This window comes from Balaenoptera ricei, chromosome 10 (genome assembly GCF_028023285.1).
Source record: "Balaenoptera ricei isolate mBalRic1 chromosome 10, mBalRic1.hap2, whole genome shotgun sequence".
Taxonomy (NCBI): Eukaryota; Metazoa; Chordata; class Mammalia; order Artiodactyla; family Balaenopteridae; genus Balaenoptera; species Balaenoptera ricei.
The window spans coordinates 67,003,646-67,022,734 of record NC_082648.1 but is presented as its reverse complement, the minus strand read 5'-3'; the positions used below and the strand labels follow the sequence as shown (position 1 = coordinate 67,022,734).

The window sequence follows — 19,089 nt, the reverse complement described above, 5'->3', positions numbered from 1 at the left end:
AATGCAGCTGAGGCTTAGAAAGCTAGATAACTTGTCTAATGTCAAATTGCTAACAGTGGGAGACTGGGATTTAAACACTGGCAAAAACCCATTTTGGTTCCAGTCTACTAGCCACTTCCAGCAAATGTAGTTTGGCATTTGAATTACCTGGAAGGACCTCGTTATATAATTTTGGTCTCCTTGGACATAGGTCAACTTGCTTTGAGACAGACCATCCAAGTGCTTAAAGATATTTTAATGGTAAGTAGGTTAAACAAATTTGAAATGCAAGACTTGTTTTTTCAGGCCATAGCTCCTTTGTAAATAATTGATTATTCATTCAGCAGCTCAGCTCAGTGCTACCAGTCAGTGGGGGCATGGTGGGATGTACAAATATAGAGCACAGTCTAGTGAGAGAAGCGTGATGTTTGAAGGGTGAAAACAAACTACTGGCATTTAAAAAAGGAAGAAATTTGTTCTTTTAGGATGGATCAAAAAAGTCTTCATTGAGTCCCTCCACGTAAAATGCTGTCTGTCCCAGGCACCCCTATGGCTCACTTCTTCACCTCTTCCAGGTTGTTGCCAAAAGGTTACCTACTCACGGGTCTTCCTCCAACCACCCCATTTAAAGCGTCTCCCCAACATTCCTTATTCTACTTCCCTGCTTTGCTTTCTTCATAGCACTTATCACCTCTTGGTGTACAACGTGCTTTTCTTATGTATTGGCTTCCTGTCTGTTTCCCCACATTACAATGTAATCTGTATGAGGGCAGGGTCCTTTGGCTGTTTTATCTACTGATGTAAACCTGGTTTCAGAACAATTCCTAACATAAAGTAGGGACACAATACATAGTTGTTCAATGGATGGAGCAAATAAGACTTAAGCTGGGCCTGAAGAATGGATAGGGTTTAGCTAGACCTTGGTGGATGGAAGAGATTCCAGGTGAAGGAAACAACTTAAGCAAACAGTGGAGGCAGCAAATCCCATCGCCTGTTCTGGGGACCAGTGTGCTGGTCAACTTGGTTCAAATATAGATATATGGTGGGGCATAGTCTGGAAGTATCTGTATTATGTAGACCTGAGTGATTATGACTTAATTTTACAGGCAGCAGGAAGCCCATATGATTAGGACTCTTTAAGGATATTTCAAGGCTAAATATCCTTAATTTAATATTTAACTGTTCGACCAAATCATTCCAGGTAATTCAAATTTAGGGGTGGAACTGGGTTAGGTGGGTCGTGAAGCTACTATAATTGTAAACCCTGGCAAAACAGCCCACTTTGGTTCCAGTTAACTAGCTATTTTCAGCAAATGTAGTTTGGCATTTGAAAAAAGAATATATTTTTTTCTTGTTTGTAGAGTTATGAAGATTGAATTAGATATGACCTCTGGCCTTGCCCCTTTCATGTCACAGTGTTGAGTTAGCACAATGGGTAGTAGGAGTCATGCAAGGAGCCCTTCCTTCGCTGGGATAGCTAGCAATTACCCAACTACACATGGTTATGACTGCAAGCCACATAAATAATGTCCTACTAGACCCAGCTTCCCATAGCTAAACCTCAAAAATGCCTGTAGCATCTCTGATGCTGCTGAACAACAAGAGAGATGGATGATGGAAGAGGCGTCAGCGTCAAGAGGCACAAACTGTGATTAACAAATTGTAGGTGAAATATCTATCTGTGACCATGGGGGGACTCCTTTCTAGGACTTTGGGAGAAGACAGAACAAATAAGGGACCCTGAAGTTACTGGCTTCATGGTAGAGTTGCTTCTGGAACTCTGATGAAGGGTGTAAGGTGAATTGGGAGGAAGACCAGGAGAGCACTAGATAGAGGTGATGAGGAGGTGGTTGGCATAGGAGTTTGGAAAGGAGTGTGGGAGAGAGGATACAGAGAACTATATGATGATAGTTGGCTATTGAACCAAAGGAAGTGGAAAGGTCAAAGGCGTCTGAGGTTAGACTTCAAGATACATAGATAAGTAGAATTCTGGGGGTAAACTGTTCTCGTGCCTAAAAATTTATCTGCACATTAAATACTCTTTTGTTTTATGTTTAAATACATTGCATTTATTATTATTACTGATGTTCAAATTATCACATCTTTGGCCAGTGGAAGCCTCTTCAAGGTGACTCTTAAACCTGCTGACATGACCTCATTAGTCTTTGATAGTTTCCTTGCTTTCTGGTATGACGAGATGTTCTAGGCTTGTCTTGTATACCTTCCTTTGCCACACCTGGAATCTACCATTTCTCCAATAAGCTCCAGGTTCTTCTAGTGAGAAATTGTATTTTCACACCATTTCTGGTTCTGGGATGGTCATGGCTACTAGGTCAGTCTTTGTTTCTAGGCCTTTTTACTGGACAGAGCCAGGAAAAGGTGGATGTGTATAGACACATACACATGTGTATGCATATATTTTGCATCTTAGGCACAATAAATACTCTACATTTTTAAAAGAAACTGCTCATTGCTTTAAACTTGCTCTGTTAATGCCATTAGGCAATGAAAGCAGCACGTTTTAAAATGGGGTCTTAGTGACATGAAAGAAGTAGTGCAGATTCCCCAGGCAATGTATTTATAAAGAGAAGTAAATTTAGGCACCAGGAGAATTTGGTTGACAAATTAGTGGTTCAGTAAGTGGAACCTTAGCTTTAGCATATTTTAGCTGTTATACTTTAGAATATAAAATCACCATGCTGCATGAGGGTGACCTTTTGAAGTTTGCAATATTTTTATTAGAGAAAGCACTGAATAACCAGTAATGTTGGTTCTAATTCCATAGCCATGAACAGTGACAACTATAGTCTATTTTTGACCCTGTGCCATATCAAGAAAATTCCTCACACTTTAATGAGTTACTAGAAGATCAAGAATATAACTGATTTAATCACACAGAGAAGAAAATAAAAACAATTGTGTTCAGCTGTGGAAATGAAAAGTCCTTGAGTTGACTTTGCTTTTGAGCAAGTATAATGGACTTGAGGACACGGGGAGGCGGAAGGGGAAGCTGGGACGAAGTGAGAGAGTGGCATGGACATATATGCACTACCAAATGCAAAATAGATAGCTAGTGGGAAGCAGCTGCATGGCACAGGGAGATCAGCTTGGTGCTTTGTGACCACCTAGAGGGGTGGGATAGGGAGGGTGGGAGGGAGATGCAAGAGGGAGGAGATATGGGGACATATGTATATGTATAGCTGATTCACTTTGTTATAAAGCAGAAACTAACACACCATTGTAAAGCAATTATACTCCAATAAAGATGTTAAAAAATATATATATATACTTTACTCACTTTAAAAAAAAAAGAAAGAATATACTTTACTCACTTTTTTTAAAACTAAAATTGGGTTGTACAGAACTTTAAATCCCAAAATTTCCCCATCCCCAACACAAGCTGTAGAGAATAAATGCATTACCATGAGGATTCACCCTCAGATTTTATTGTTCACATATATTTGAAATGCTGCATGTTCACACAAAACAGTGTTGCTAAAAGCTATCTTAGACTATATACTTACCTAATATTTGTCTTTTATTATATAAATTAAGTATTAACCTAATGAGCCTCAGATAAAACAGTATTTTTCATATCATAAATGAATTTTGACCAAAAAACAAAACCAAAAAAAACGGAACAAAATTATAATTGGTCATAGGTGTTGCCTTTCAAAAGAGAAGCAGTTTTTCAGCTTTCAGAGCTATAGGATTGACAATTGATACCTGGGCTGTGAAGCGGGAAAATAGGTTTCATCTTCTCTGCTAATTCTAATAAATTGAGAGTGGCTTCCTGGGTCTCTGTGTTGGGATGAATTCTGACACTGCTTCCAGGCTCCATGGGAAAGGGAATTGTGACCAGTTAAGGGGTGGGGCATCGCGGCACGTGTGCTGTGCACTCGGTATCCACGATAAAACAGCATCAAAAAACACAGTAAACATCAGACTCACCAGACAAGCCACCCACATCCATCTTCTTCAGGTTCTTTGCCTCAAGAATGACAACAGTCAGTTTGCCAGCAGTAGGTACGTAGCGAAGGGAGAAGCAGATATCACCCAATTTCTCTTGCTATGAAAACAAATAAGAAAGTATAAGTAATTTTTCAAATAAAGGTGAATGTGGTTTGTACATAAACACTGTAAACTCCTCAGAGAGGGGGATTATGAGAATTAGAATTTGAAAACTCTTAACGTTCACTGGCATTTACCCAGTGGTCTTTCATTCACTAAGGTGTCATCAAGAGTGACTGTAACTCATTTCAGTTTTTAAGTAGCTCATCTGTACTTTAACATTCATCAAAATATATCCATAATTCAGTGGTTCAGGAGATGGGACGAAGACGACATTTTTAGAGACTGCTTTCTGAATAGTACTGCAAAACTCTTGGCAAAAATTCATAACTTGATTAAATAGCTTTGAAAAGAGCCTAACACTTTTTTGGTAGAATCAACCTACCTACTTTTTTGTCTTTTGACATTTCAAATAGGATTATGTGTAATACTTAGACTTTTGGGGGAAAAAGACTTGCTTTCGTGTTCCATTAAAATTCTATTTATTGATGAGAAATTATAAATTCCTAATAGAAAGGCAAAAAGGCAAAAACGTATATAAGTTTTTGCACTTTTAGTTTTACTCATTTCAAGTGAGGTCTAACTTTCTTTTTCCTTATCCTAAAATTTATAAAAATCTAAGCGGTGGGTCAAAAAAGTGAAATACACAGTAACACAAAGTTTCTCATATACCCTCACGTTATTTCATTGGTATCATATTTTAGTATCAAGAACATTCACCAAGCCTATATTTGAGCATTTCTGAATAACTGAAGAGTTTAAAATGATGATGTTATATAGAACTTTTTTCTTTTTCAGAAAAGACGCCTATGGGTTCTCCCCCCTTAAGTGTTTTACTCTTTAGGATAACTAAGAACTTTGGTAATTGAACATGAGGAAGATTTTTGCATTCATATTTAAAAGCATGAGAGACGGGGCAAGGATGTGCAGTTTGTTGTATTCTCAGATGCTGGAGGTGCTAGACTGCTCGCTGACATACGGGATTAAGTATATGTATGGCAAATCAGGGTTTATTTCTTTGTATCTTTTCCCTGCCCACCCCCCCTCCAATAGTAATTCCAAAGAAGGTAATGGTTGTGTCAGACTTTTGCAGATAGATTTCTAACATAGGAATGAGGTACAGAAGGCCACAGCCTCAGGTCTTCTCCTGTTGTACTCCTAATATGGCTGTTTTTGGCCTTCTCTGTATCTTGACATATGTTAAATTGGCTAAATTAACTGCCTAGATGTAATCCAACAAATTAAGAAAATGCAATTCCTTTTTTTTTGGGTACTCATTAAATCCATCTTTCAAAAAGGAAAGGGTATCTACCTGTTCTATAATTTATCGATAGGTGAGAAGTAATATATTCAACGTCTGTGTGTGTGCACGCGTGCGCGCACGTGAGAGAGAGAGAGAGAGGAAGAGAGAAATGGTACTTTCTGCTTATGTAATGCTTTTGAAAATATCACCACATGTGTGTATAGCCATGGTTCTTTCATTCCTTGAGTTCCCATAGCACCTTACCCACATATCTCTTGTGTTACTACGGACTTTTTTTGGTCTAACTGTGCATGTCTTAATTTCCCCACATGACTAAAAACTCCTTGAAGACAAGGTCCTTCCCTGAATTATCACTTTCCACATATTTTCAAAAAGTAAATACATGGAAATTGGAGCTAATTCCCCCATTTTGAATTATCTAGGTCATACCTCTCTTCCACTAGTGTAGATAATAGAGAGTTACTTCTAATGTGCCTACTCACCCCTAGGAATTAATGTACACATCAGGAGAATCTAGTGGACTAGATTACATTTCATAGTCTCTGAAAATACAGAACGGGCCTCGATAGCACAGAAATTAATACAAAGGATGGACAAATTCACCTGAACCTTAGGAGACAAGAGAAAGGTAAATGAACAACACTGCTCTCAGAAATGCTCATCAGGAGGGTTCTTTTTGCAGGAGTCTATTTGCCACAATAGCCTTCCTGGGGGAATGCTGGAGAACCACGTCACTCTAAGCATCCTAATCAGGTGTTCTCTCTTAAATGACACCGCTCTTCGTGGCCCATAATCTAATTCCACAATTTACAGGCATCTCAGGTGTTCTAAACAAAGAGTTGTCATAACTTCTAGTATACTTTTATTCTTCAATCTTAGGATATATAGGGAATCTTTAAGCTTTTACATATTTAGTTTCAGAAGAAAGCAGTTGCAGTTTGAAAAACCATACCTCAAGTAGAAGAAATATGTCAAGTTACCTGTAATTTTAAAGCTATGGGATGGGGGAAGAATGAGCGACTGAATTTCAAAGTGGATATTTTGGGAGAAAGGGAAATAGAGAAAAGTACTTATTTTAGCACCTTTTACAGATCTCCATTTAATTCATTAACTTAGGAACTTGAACATGTAAGATTTCATTTGCTCATAAAATCATCATAATTGGTATACCAAATTAAGCATGTATTTTTATGTTAATCAACTGAAGTTGCTTTTCAGTGCTTTAAAATTTTTAAACTCGGTTTACATAGGGTTACCTGATGTGTCAGCATGGAGCTAATGCTCAAAGGCTTTTGACTTGATCCTGAGTTTTCTTTACTATCAGACTGTCATCTGGAATGATAGAAACTAATATTCCTAATTGACCCGCCCACTAGGATATTCTCCTTTCACTTTTAGATTGTCTTACTAAGTGGATGTTCATCAGCAAACCCTCCCCTCAACTGGTTGCCTTTTCAATACCCTTACCTGTCAGGGTCACTAACTAATCTGTTTCCAGTGGCTACCTTACCTTTTGTTTTCCTCTAGTCATTCAGCCCACAAGTCTTGACATTTCTCTTTTTGGGTAATGTATCTTCAACTGTATTTTTTCTTTCACTTTTTTCTGCCACCATCATCAGCATAACCTCTACCCTCACCACCTCCACTTCCAATATGACCTGCATCTCTACCATTTGCTGCCATCACTACCATCACCCTACACCATGGCCTCCACTACTACTTCTATCCCCTCCACCTCCATGTCCACTCTGTGAGATTATGCCCTAAATACTTCTCTCATCTCTTTTGAAATAGTCTGAGCAAAGATTTCTTTAAGTCATAGTCTCACCAAAGTCCAATGTAGACCACATACTAATGCCAAGCTAATCTTTCAAAGGTCCAAACCCATCTTCCTGGCTTTCAAGAAGCTCTATACTTTGCCCTAACTATCCAAATCTTTTTCTTCAACTTCACTACCTACTCAATCTTCAGAATATACTTTGAATTTGACCGTATCTCCCCATTTATAGGGCCATCATTCTAGTTCAAGAAGGGTGACCAACCACCCTCATTTGCTCAAGACTCTACTGGTTTAAGCCTCACAAGTTCTGTACACTGGGAAACTTCGGTCCCAGGCAAACCATGACTATTGGTAACCTTAAGTCTAAATCATCACATAATTCCTGAACTAGACTTCTCTAATAGCCTCCTGATAGCCACTCTGTTTCAACTGTTGCTCCTTTCTAGACTCTTCCTCACACAAAAGGCAGACTGATCCTTTTAAAGTGGAAATCTGGTCATGAGACAATCCTACTCAAAGCCCTTCAATGTATTCCCATTTCACTTAGAATAATCTGTATTCCTTACACTTAAAGGCCATATAGATGGGGGTCTGACCCCTCCATCTCCTACCATTATACTCCCAATCTTACTTCCTCTCCTCCAAACCTGTTAGGTACACTTTGACCTCAGACCCTTTGCCTATGCTCTTCCTTCTGCCTGCAGTATTCTTCCCCCAGACACTATCATGGATTGTTCTATTAGTTTGCTCAGCTTTCTGCTTTACATGTCACCTCTTTAGAGACGTTTTATATGGCTGCGCTATCTGAAGAGGTTCCATCCACTCTTAAACACTCACACTACCTACCCCCGTGCCCTGGTTTTTTTTTTTCATCCTAGCACATATTGCTTGAAGTTCTATTTTGTTGAGGTTTTCCCCACCAGAGTATGAGATCCACAAGAGATGGCTGGCACAGAGCAGAGCCATATATGCCTATTGATGGAATAAATGCAGATTCCCTACTATCAATTATAGTCAATGTCCTCAGTATCCACAGGTTGGGTTCTCCATGGAAGCAAACTGATTTGCAAGTGGGAGATTGGGATGTGTCCTTTGAATCAACACCTGTGGGAAAGTGCAGAAAGCAGGATGGCTCGGGTGGAGAAGTTGGGCTATGATGCAGTCACGCCAAAGGCCTCAGTCGATCCTATGGGAAGTTCTGGAGCTAAAATAGCTCTTCAGAGATGTTCTAAATTCTGAAGAGATGAGTTTTATGCTCCTGAATCCACCAGTCTTTGGATGTGGCCTTTCCCCACATCTTGGACCAGGGTCTCCTCAGCTGTGAGGGAGATTCTAAGGAGGAGGAACTCAGTTGTTATGAGTGTCAGCCATCAACACTCTTGGCCAGTGGAATAAATGGCTTCATCATGAAGATGGTGCAAGACTGTGTGTGTATGGAGGGGTCACCACAGCAATGACTACGTCTCTATGAGCTATCTTCCTTCTCATCACCAGATTTTTGCTTAGGAAATTCATCTACAATATCTGTAGTCCCTTATTATGCCTAATTAAATTACCCCAACCATTAAGCCCTAGTCCAAGTTCCATATCTTTAAGTATGTCCATAGTGCACAAGGATTTCTACTAGTAATTAATTGCTTTATAGCCAGTAGTATGGTGCCTAGAGATATTTTCCCCTATTCATATTTGTGAGTTCCCCTCATCCTAATCTCCAGAAGAAGAGGGATTGTACTTGATACTACCTTATAAGGCACATGATAGGGGCTTAGAAATAACTGTTGGTTGATTGCATTGAAAAGAGAGCCTCACCAGTCTTGTTTTGTAAACAGCATGGACACTAGTACTCGATATATCAACAGTGTTTCTAGTTAATCAACAAGTCAACTAATGAATATATTCAGAGGTCTTTCTTTGTTCCTAATGCTGTAGACATGGCTCTGTTAGTCCTTTCATGAAACTGGAAACGAAAACATTTCTGGAAGTGCAGTTTTTATAAGATAATTTCAAGACCCTATGGGGTTGCAGCCGACAGATGAGTGCTTTTGCTGGTATGATTAGCTCATGAAGGGGTCTTATTACTATTAGAGATCTCAGCTTTATGTATAATTTATTTTAGTCAATTGCCTTGATCACTAGGTGGAAACTGCCAGTCAGTGTTAGAAAGTTCCAACTGTGAGATTCAGAGAAATTAACCTCCTCTTTTAGAATATGGAGCTGACAATCAGAAATCACCTTTGTTCTGAGCAGCTTGATAATACTGATATTTTTTTAAAAGCATCCACTGAATAGAGTAGACATGAATTAATGATTTAATATAGACAACTACAGTAATACCTTTCTTTTTTGAAAAGCATTATAGATACTAGAACAGTATGAATGAATACTTGAATAAATGAATATTTGCTGGCTTTTATAGCACCATCCATCATTTTATGTGTAAAGAGAGGTGTTCACTTTAATGATCTTTGCAGATGGGGCTAAGTTCACACACTTGTTGGAAATGCTGTACTTTTGAATGAGTTTTAAAAAGGTATCTGAATTGACTTAATGCTGTGACATTTTAAAAGGACATATTCTATTTATGTTAATCTTAAGATTTTTCTATGTGTTAAACTGGAGATATTCTCTCTGAATAGAAGGTTTTTTTCTGAGATTGGGCATCTATTTAGAGGTGACAGACAAATGGCAGTCCAATCTCTCAAAATGAAAATCTAGACTATTTGCATAGTCTCCATTTGTAAAAATACAAAGATATTATTCATTTATAGGAAAGGTCAATGTCAGGTTTTTAATTTTAATAACAGATAGGGTGGCTTTAAATATATCCTTTGTGTGGTAGTATCTTTCAAATTCATTTTATTCCCATAACTACTCTCCTACCCCTGAAGTATCTGCCAAATCGGTATTTACATCTAATGGTCCAGATGGTCACAGTGTGAAATGTTGCTGTGGATGTACCCAGGCTAAAAAGACTGAATCTGGCCTAGTGTACAAATGGACAGTAAATGGTTCAGGAGAATGAGACTATGTTATTTCTTTTAATACTTATTTTGTGAGGTTACTATGTAATTGATTAACTTCGTATTCATTCAACTATTCATTCATTTCTTACTAAGCAATGATTAAGTTCCATCATAAACCCTTCCAGGGTCTAGTCTAGGTTCCATAGATACCTAGAGGAATAAGATGACTTTAAACAAGTTCAGAATGTAGTAGAAAGACAAATTTAAACAGAATAACAATATCATGTGTTAACTGCACTGAACAGGTAACACAAATACTCTGGAGACAAAGAGGAGAAGGTTGAAACTTGCCAGGGTCTAGTGATAGAATTAAGGAAGGAAGACTTTATTTGGAGATTTGTACCCCCAATAATCAAAGATAAATTTTTCCAGCCACCCCAAATAAACATCCTTTGTAAAACAAATGTGCTTGCCATGCAAATGTAGCTTTAGGACAAGTCTTTCAGCTTTCCCCTTTCAGCTAGAGCTAGTGTATATGGGGGGTTGGTGACATGTAAGTGTGCTTGAAGAGCCAATACCTGAGCTGAGATGGGAAGATTCCACAGGAAGAGTCAATGTGAACCCCTTGAAGGACAGGGCAAGAATGTTCCAGGCACGGGGATACATGTGCAAAGTCTCTAAGCACTTAAACAAGTTACTCTTCTATAAGTATAAAATGTATGTAATTTAATTAAGGACAGCTTTCTATTTATGATTTATATCTTCAAAATTTTTTCACTATATCTTTCACTTCTACTTTGATGAAGAGATACACTTGTAGTCCTATTAGAAATAAGAATTAACAGCAGAAAAGTGGATATTCTCAAGTGCTCTAAAAATGATGAAAATAGAAAATCAAAATGCCTATTAAAATAACAGTACAGTGCAGTACAGAGTGATGGAGAGAGTACTGGACTGAGACACAGGCATTAAATATTTGTTCATCAAACATTTATTGGGCATCTCCTATGGGCCACCACTGTCCTAGATACCAGGACACAATAAAGCATACAAAACCAAGGAACAAAATAAACATGGTAAAATACAAGGCAAAGTAAAGTAGTTAGAAGAGTGCTTGGCACATAAAACGTACTATGTGAGTGCTTGCTATTATAACAAAAATCCTATTTCAACTACCTTCTTCCCCATACATAGTGCCATATATAGGGAAGAGGGTGGTTGAAATAGGCACTATCTAGAGAAGCCAAACTTCTTGAATGAATTGCCTACAATCACTGTCCCTATTTGCTCATGTTCTACTGATTTCTTCCTTACTTTATTGAATTGAAATGGTTTCTGCCAAGTTTTCAAATGACATCCATCTTGGTAGGTCATATATATTTTTCAGGTTTCATTAACCTGAACTCTCAGCAGGATTTGTTGACTTCTCTCTCTTCCCTGGATTCTGTAATTCTGGAGACTTTCTTGATTTATCTGCCTCTCTGGCCACTGATTCTAGCCCAAGCTCATTTCTTTTCTTCTTAAACTGATATTATCCCAGTCTATGGCTTTAGTTAACAATCCGGAAGTGATTCCCAAGATTGTTTCTTCAGTTCAGATCTTTTATCTGGACTCCAGACTTATATATCCACTGCTTACTTGTCATTTCCACATTAGTACGTTAAATAAAGATCTTAGACTCAAATGCCAAAAACTGAATTTCATTACATTTCTCACAAGCCTGGTTCACTCTATTTCAGTATTGGTAACAGCCTCCAAACAGTTGCTAAAGCCAGAAAACTGGGCATTATCACCGACCATTGACTTCTTTAGAGATCTGATTTTACCTATTAGAAATCTCTCAAGTGGGTTCACTTGTTTCCATCCTTTTCCAATAAATCTCTAATATTTCAATATTAGAGTATTTACCCCCTAATCCAATAATCTGTCATCTGGGATATTCTAATAGTCTCTAAGTTGTTCTCCTTCAATTTACTCCTGGAATATAGTGGGCAGAGTCGGCCTCTTAAATAACAAATCTACTTAAAATCCTCAAGTAGGTCTTCTGTCTCTCTTGGGAAAAAGACCCACAACTTTACCACCAGTTAAAATATTCTTCAAGGTCTTGTTCCTGCTTACTCCTCAGCCTCTTCATATCAGGCTTCTTCATATCATGAAATAAGTCATGTTAACTGTACTCTTAGCACCACCATATGAACAGTTCCTTTTGCTTGACACCTTCGGTCCTTTTGTTATTCTCCCTTTTATGTAACTTTTACTCACCTTTCAGACCTTACCTCAACATTTATTTACAGAAGCCTTACCTGACTCCCAGACTAAATAAAGCCTTTCTTAAACATTCTTTAGTCGTTCCTTATACTCTTCTTTTGAAGTTTTGACTATAGTTATCATCTACTATAATCATGCCCAGTAACTGTAATGATATACAGCAATCGGATATTGATTTGTGTGATTATTGGATTGTATCTCACTTACATGAATTTGATCATCTTTATACAGTACCCTTTTAATCTATATGCATAGTCCTGGCATATAAGACATGATTAGCACATATTCATTGAGACAAAGAATGCATACATATTTGAGTGCTCAACTCTGGCAGAGACTACTAGTTGTTTGTCAAAATCCATTCTCTTCTTCCTGGACACATAGCTAGACTACATTTCTCAGCCCTCCTTGCAGTTGGATGAGTTCTTGTGATTGGATTCTAGCCAATGAACTGTGAACAGAAGTGAAGTGTGCCCCTCTAGACTCAATCCCCCACAACTACTTTGTATGATCTTTCTTCTCTCCTATGACTGAGACAGTGACCTCTGTGACCTTCGAAACCACATGCTATAGATGGCAGAAGTTCAATTTGCCAGGATCCCCAAATGGCACAGTAAAAGAACCCTACCTGCCAATGTGGAACCACTTTGTACTACTGAGTGAGCAAGAAATAAATTTCTTTCGCTGAACCATTACATGTTTGGGCCAACTTCTTACTGTAGCCTAGCCTTACATAATTAATAGAAATAAATGAATGAATTCTAAACAGTGTTTTCAGAAGTATGATTAGTGATCCATTTCACTTTCTGTGGTTAGTAGAAAATGAGCAATGCTTATATTTCATTAATTCAGTTTGCCAAATGCTTATTTTGTGTTTTCAATATGTCAGTCATGGTGCAAGGTACTAGGAAGAATGGATGATGAAAACTTGTCCTTGACCTTAAGGAACTTACTCTGTGTTGAGGGGGACAAGCATAAAAACAAAAGTTCAACATAAAATGGTTAGTGCCATTTTAGAAATATATATTTGGAAGGACCAGTATAGAGAAGGTAGAGGAATTTGTTGTGGTTAATTTCAAATGTGAATTTCGAGTGGCAGATAGGGGAACGCGACCAGAATGTAGAATGGAAAGTGAGTCCTGGCAATGTCCTTGTCAAGAGATTCTTCATTCTGTAGTGTGCTTTGGGGCCTGAAATTCCACCATTCATTCCCTTCCCCTAAAGCTTTAGATCTCTAGGAGTCCTTTAAAATAATATAAAACGCTGTTTTGCCCCCTAGAGGATGACATGGCAATCCATCATGGTATTAAATTTTAGTTGACAGTTCTTTGGGTTATGGAAGATTTATCCAAGTGAGTGGAGATGGGCAAAATCGCCAAAGATGGTGAGTATGTCTCCATAGCTAGCGATGCTGCCTTAATTAGTCAGAGAGCCTAAGTAGAAATCCAGGTGAATGACCGAATTGTATGAGGACACGTGAAGCGAAGGGAAATAATGGAGAACGTTTGTGGAAAGTATCTAAAGAGACCAAGTTGCTTTGTCCCTTTAACATTCTCTCTCTGTTAACTACATGTCCTTGATTTTCTAGGTCAGACCCAATTTTAAATATTCTATTTTCTTGTCTTCATGTGACTTTTGGGGCCTCTTCCAGATAGTTATTTGGATCATGGGAACCAGCGTTATCTTCTTTGAAACCGGAAGTGTGGATACTAAGTAATTTTGAAATATGAGCAACCTATTTCTACATAAAAACGCAAATTTGACCTATGCAATTATAAAGGAAGCCATTGTAAATAAATGATATGCCAGAAGATGGGCCATTGGTGCTGGAGCAGTCATGAAAAACAATACCAGGTAATCCTTGGAAGGCATAGTTTGGCACTTTCAACTCTGAGAAGTGTCATTTTTACTGGCAGAGATAAGCATTTGAATGATTTATACACAGTCTTTCTGGTAGAGCAGCATTAAATGTTTACTAATCATGCTCAACAACTGCAAAGACTTAGTACCCTGACCTCTGTCACTCCATAGCTACGTTTACTGGTGCACCCTAACTAACGTGAAAGGTACCATGGGGGAATAGGGTCTTGACAGAGAGAACTCAGAAGCCAAGGTGCTGTTTTATCCAAAGAACACTTTCCCTTTTCAGTTCTGGGGTGGTGACCAAGAAATCCAGAAGGAATGGTAATACCACACAAGTAGGAGACACCATTGCCCCAGGAAGGTTTTCCTTCTTCTTAGGGAGGTCTGGGTGAAAGGGAAGGTAAATGCTCCGTAGACTTGAGTTCTGCCACCAACCACCTCAGGGGGGCGCTGCAAGCAAGTTCTTCCTGCACCATTAAAATAGATGAATCGTACCTGCTCTTTCTTTCCGTGAGGATTACATGAGACCCACCTGTGAGCCAAGAGGCGCTTACAATCATGGAGAAGAGAACCAAAAAGAAGGCAACAAAAAGAGCATGCTATGCACTAGGCTAGTCACACAGAAGCTGTCAAGGGGAGAAAAGGCATTTAAGCAAGGTGAGGGAGGTCAGAGGGGCCAAGTCCAGTTTTTCCACTTCTGGCTTCAGCTTGCCAAGGGGTCTGTCCATAGCAAATGGGAGCCTTGAAAAAGGAGAGAAGACGGGGGGAAAAAGCCAATAAGTTGAGGTTGGAGAGGCAAGGCAGTGGGGAAAAAATAGAGAAAGGAATAGAGGAGAGAAAAGAAACTTGAAAAAGAGAGTAAGGGGTGGGGGGAAAGGCCAGTTTGTTTATCTTCCAATAAAGTGCAAGTACTTGACAATAAAGAGGGAAGTGAACGTTCCTGAAGGGATTGGTCTGGGGGTTCTTGATACCCATCAGTAGGGGAAGAATGCCACAGGAGTGGGGGGATGGATTTTTGGAAAGGGATGGATTATGGGTTAGATGTGTGAATGTGTAGCAGGGGAAGAAGAAGACCAGCTTTCTGACTGTTCTGGTTCTCATAATCTATATGAGCAAGAAGAATTAAGAGAGCAGAAGTAGGAGGGTTCAGGTTAAACACAACTGCCCTTCTGACAGACTCTTGGAAAGGGTGGTCTCACTTGAACAGATTTTTGAAAATACAAAGGACAACCTATGAAGATGACACCAGAGCAGAGGATGAAGCCCATGGACATACAAAGGAAAATGATAAAAGTATTATATAAAGAAATAGCAAAGGAGATGCACACTTATACAACAGAAATGTTACTACATGAAAGCAAATTCATTTTGGGTTGCAGGCAACAGAACAAGAACTTTTGCATGTTGTTGATTGCGCCATGTTCTTTTGCGCTTTCATATCTTTGGACATCTGCTTCCTTTGCCTGGTATAACCTCCCTTCCTTTGTTTTACTACTGGACTCCTCTTAATTCTCAGCTGTCATCTCTACTGAGTCATCCCCTGGCCATTCTCATCAGAGTTTGGCTTTTCTTCTCTATTTGTGTTTCAATGACACCTTTTTAAACTCTCAGTATAGCACTTGTAATATTATACACAAGATGCCTGTTCCCTATTTGCCTCTTTCATTAAACAAGGCTTATATTTTCATCAGTTTTGCCTAACAAAGCATCTGCCGTATGGTTAAAAGTCGATATAAAGTTACAGGTCAAGAGCCATTGTGTCTTACTGTAGAAAAGGGATAGGACAGAGAAAATGGCAATTTTTAGTTTTTGTGTTATTGTAAGAAAAATTTGGAATCAGTTGGCCAAGACTCTGATGGGGAAAAAATGAAAAGCTATGCTATATGCACTAGTGATGTAAAAACAAAAACAAAAAACTGTCTAGCACATAGCTGACAATAAAGTTTCTTTAGAGTTAAGATATCATTTGGGTTTCTTATTAAAGGCAAAGAGAATATGGAAGTGGAATCTTGGGGATCAAGCTTTCTGAGAGAGTAGACATGGCAAGGACAGTGTATAAGTATCATTAGTGGAAAAACTAGACAGGACAAAAACATAAAAGAGCCAAAGAGAAAACAGTTACTGTTTGGGAATAGGTTTTAAAAATGATACATGAGTAACACTGGGAATTTGGCTAGTTTGGTTGGAGAGAAACTCTAACTAGATTTATATATAATAATGCAACTACATTTTCTAGTAAAGAACTGGTAAGAATAAAATGAAATCAAAGAAAAGAGCTTCGATATACTAAACCTGTACACAAAATGTATTAATATCATTTTTTTACTAGTTTAATATCAGTAGAATAACCATTTTTAAATAGTTTCCACTACATTATTAGACATTGAGTAGCTGGCTCTTGTAAAGATGCAAAAGAATCCTCATTACTTGATGATATAATAGCTGAGGTGGAATATTTGAATTTCTGAATAGGTACAAATTCCAATTATGACTATGGCCATTTCCAGGGGCGTTGTAACCCTCCATAGATGGAATACTAGGAGATTTGTAAGGATTATTTACTTGAGATAAAGAAAAAAGTACAGTGCATCTTCTGTACCACAAGCATGTTGCATCTACTTGATAGTTTCAGTGTCACTGTGAAAATAGTAATATAATCAGATTGTGGATAATGGAAACAAAATCTTTCTCATGAACAGCCCAGTTAATTCAGTTTTCAGATAAAGATGAAAATATATGGAGTTGCAAATTATATGCATATAGATTAGGCATTTGAATTTATATTTTCATCTTGGCTATGTAACTGACTTGAAGCAAAGTGAAGAACTTTGCTTAACTTGAGTTACCCCCTTCACAAAATAGATCACCAGTCTCAAAGGTGATAAGTGACCACCTCTAACAACATCTACATTAATCTCAGTTTCTTAGTGAAATGGTCCCATCTACATATTACTACTTTATCAGAGTTTTTGGCTTTTCTCTCTCCAGTGGTGATCTTCTGTTCTCATTTATTTTTCCTTAAAGGTTATGCAGATAATTAGTGTATTTCTCATGTAGGCCTTAAATGCACTGCGTGTTGTGGCAGACTTACAGAGGAAGTCAAGATCATTTCTAAGTATGTTTGGAATTCAATTTGCCAACATTTCACAAATTGTTCATTTTGCAGAAACAATTTCGTTTCCATCTGGTTTGCCTAGGGGAAAGTTCACTGGTGCTCATCGTTAAGAAAATCAGATCATTAGGGAATTCAATGGTCCCTTGCATGGAAATGTGGATGTCACTACATCACACAGTGCAAAAATATAGTCTATCTGCAAACGCGTGTGATGTGAATTTGCTTGGAAGCTATCCTCTTCAGACAAAGAAAGCACATAGGTGTATCTTATTTGCTTCATTTTGCATGTATTCAGACTGACAGCTGGAGTGACCTGCTGAGATGTCAGGTTTTTGTTTTTATTGTTATGTAAAGGACATCACAGATTTTTAGGCGAAATGAAGACTAAAAGAATTTTTAAGAATGTGTGTTATGCAATTGTAACTCAAGGCATTTTAAACTGATAATTTTCCTCTTTTATTTGTAATGGCATTCTGGTTTTCAACTTTGAACATCATATTTTTTTTTTTTAAAGATAGGTTAATTTTTTTTAAATTAATTAATTAATTTATGGCTGTGTTAGGTCTTCGTTTCTGTGCGAGGGCTTTCTCTAGTTGCGGCAAGTGGGGGCCACTCTTCATCACGTGCGCGGGCCTCTCACTGTCGCGGCCTCTCTTGTTGCGGAGCACAGGCTCCAGACGCGCAGGCTCAGTAATTGTGGCTCACGGGCCTAGTTGCTCTGTAGCATGTGGGATCTTCCCAGACCAGGGCTCGAACCCGTGTCCCCTGCATTGGCAGGCAGATTCTCAACCACTGCGTCACCAGGGAAGCCCTGAACATCATATTTTTAATGAAGGAAACTTAGCGTCTAGAAAATGTGACTGAGAAAACGGACCCATAAATTTCTGGCCAATTTCATCAGGTGATTTTTATCATTTTGTTAGGATTTAGTTTTTACCTATGGTTTTCATCTAGGATTTTATTATGTGATATCCTGTTAATGGAGATCAATATAAAATTTTTAAAAATTTATAAATTTATTTTATTTATTTATTTTTGGCTGTGTTGGGTCTTTGTTGCTGCGTGCAGGCTTTCTCTAGTTGCTGAGAGGGGGGCTACTCTTTGTTGCGGTGCATGGGCTTCTCATTGCGGTGGCTTCTCTTGTTGCGGAGCACGGGCTCTAGGAGTGCGGGCTTCAGAAGTTGTGGCACGCAGGCTTAGTTGCTCTGCGGCATGTGGGATCTTCCCGGATCAGGACTCAAACCCGTGTCCCCTGCATTGGCAGGCAGGTTCTTAACCACTGTGCCACCAGGGATGTCCCAATATAAAAATTTAAAAGGAGAACTTTTTCACATTTGAAATCCCATAAAAGCATGTTTGCCAACACTGTACCTTAAAGTAGTTTGCAGATTTCCATGAACTCTTTCTTAGAAAAGTAGTAACCATTATTGTTCAATAAATTCTGCAAAGGGACAAATTAAGAGCCTGAGGTCATCCTTGCTTTCATGCATATTCTTGGCAAATAAATAAAAATGACATAAATTAAAAAAAATCACCATATAAACTTCAGATGACCCCCCCCAAAATCTTTTGACTTGGAGAAAGAATATGTGAAATCTAAGGGACATCATTTTGAATTTGAAGCTAAAAACAATATGTGTAAAATTGTTATCTGAAAAAAGCCATTAGGCCGTCAGAGTCCTTGAAATATTTGAAAAGATTTGTCCGAAGATGATGAATCATAGGTACACATGACTACTTTTTGAAGATAGAGGAGTCTTATAGGTTTAAGCTTATGGGAAAAAAA

The 19,089-nt window shown here is 38.3% G+C and overlaps 1 protein-coding gene across 3 annotated transcripts in view; it reads right to left on the bottom strand.

Moving 5' to 3' along the window:
- SYT1 (synaptotagmin 1) overlaps positions 1-19,089 on the bottom strand; it is a 1,196,932-nt gene that overhangs the window by 82,380 nt on the left and 1,095,463 nt on the right. For all 3 annotated transcript variants that reach the window (XM_059934706.1, XM_059934708.1, XM_059934707.1), the window contains one exon: positions 3,931-4,048. In XM_059934706.1, the coding sequence (XP_059790689.1) occupies positions 3,931-4,048 (118 nt within the window). The remainder of the gene's footprint in view (positions 1-3,930; positions 4,049-19,089) is intronic.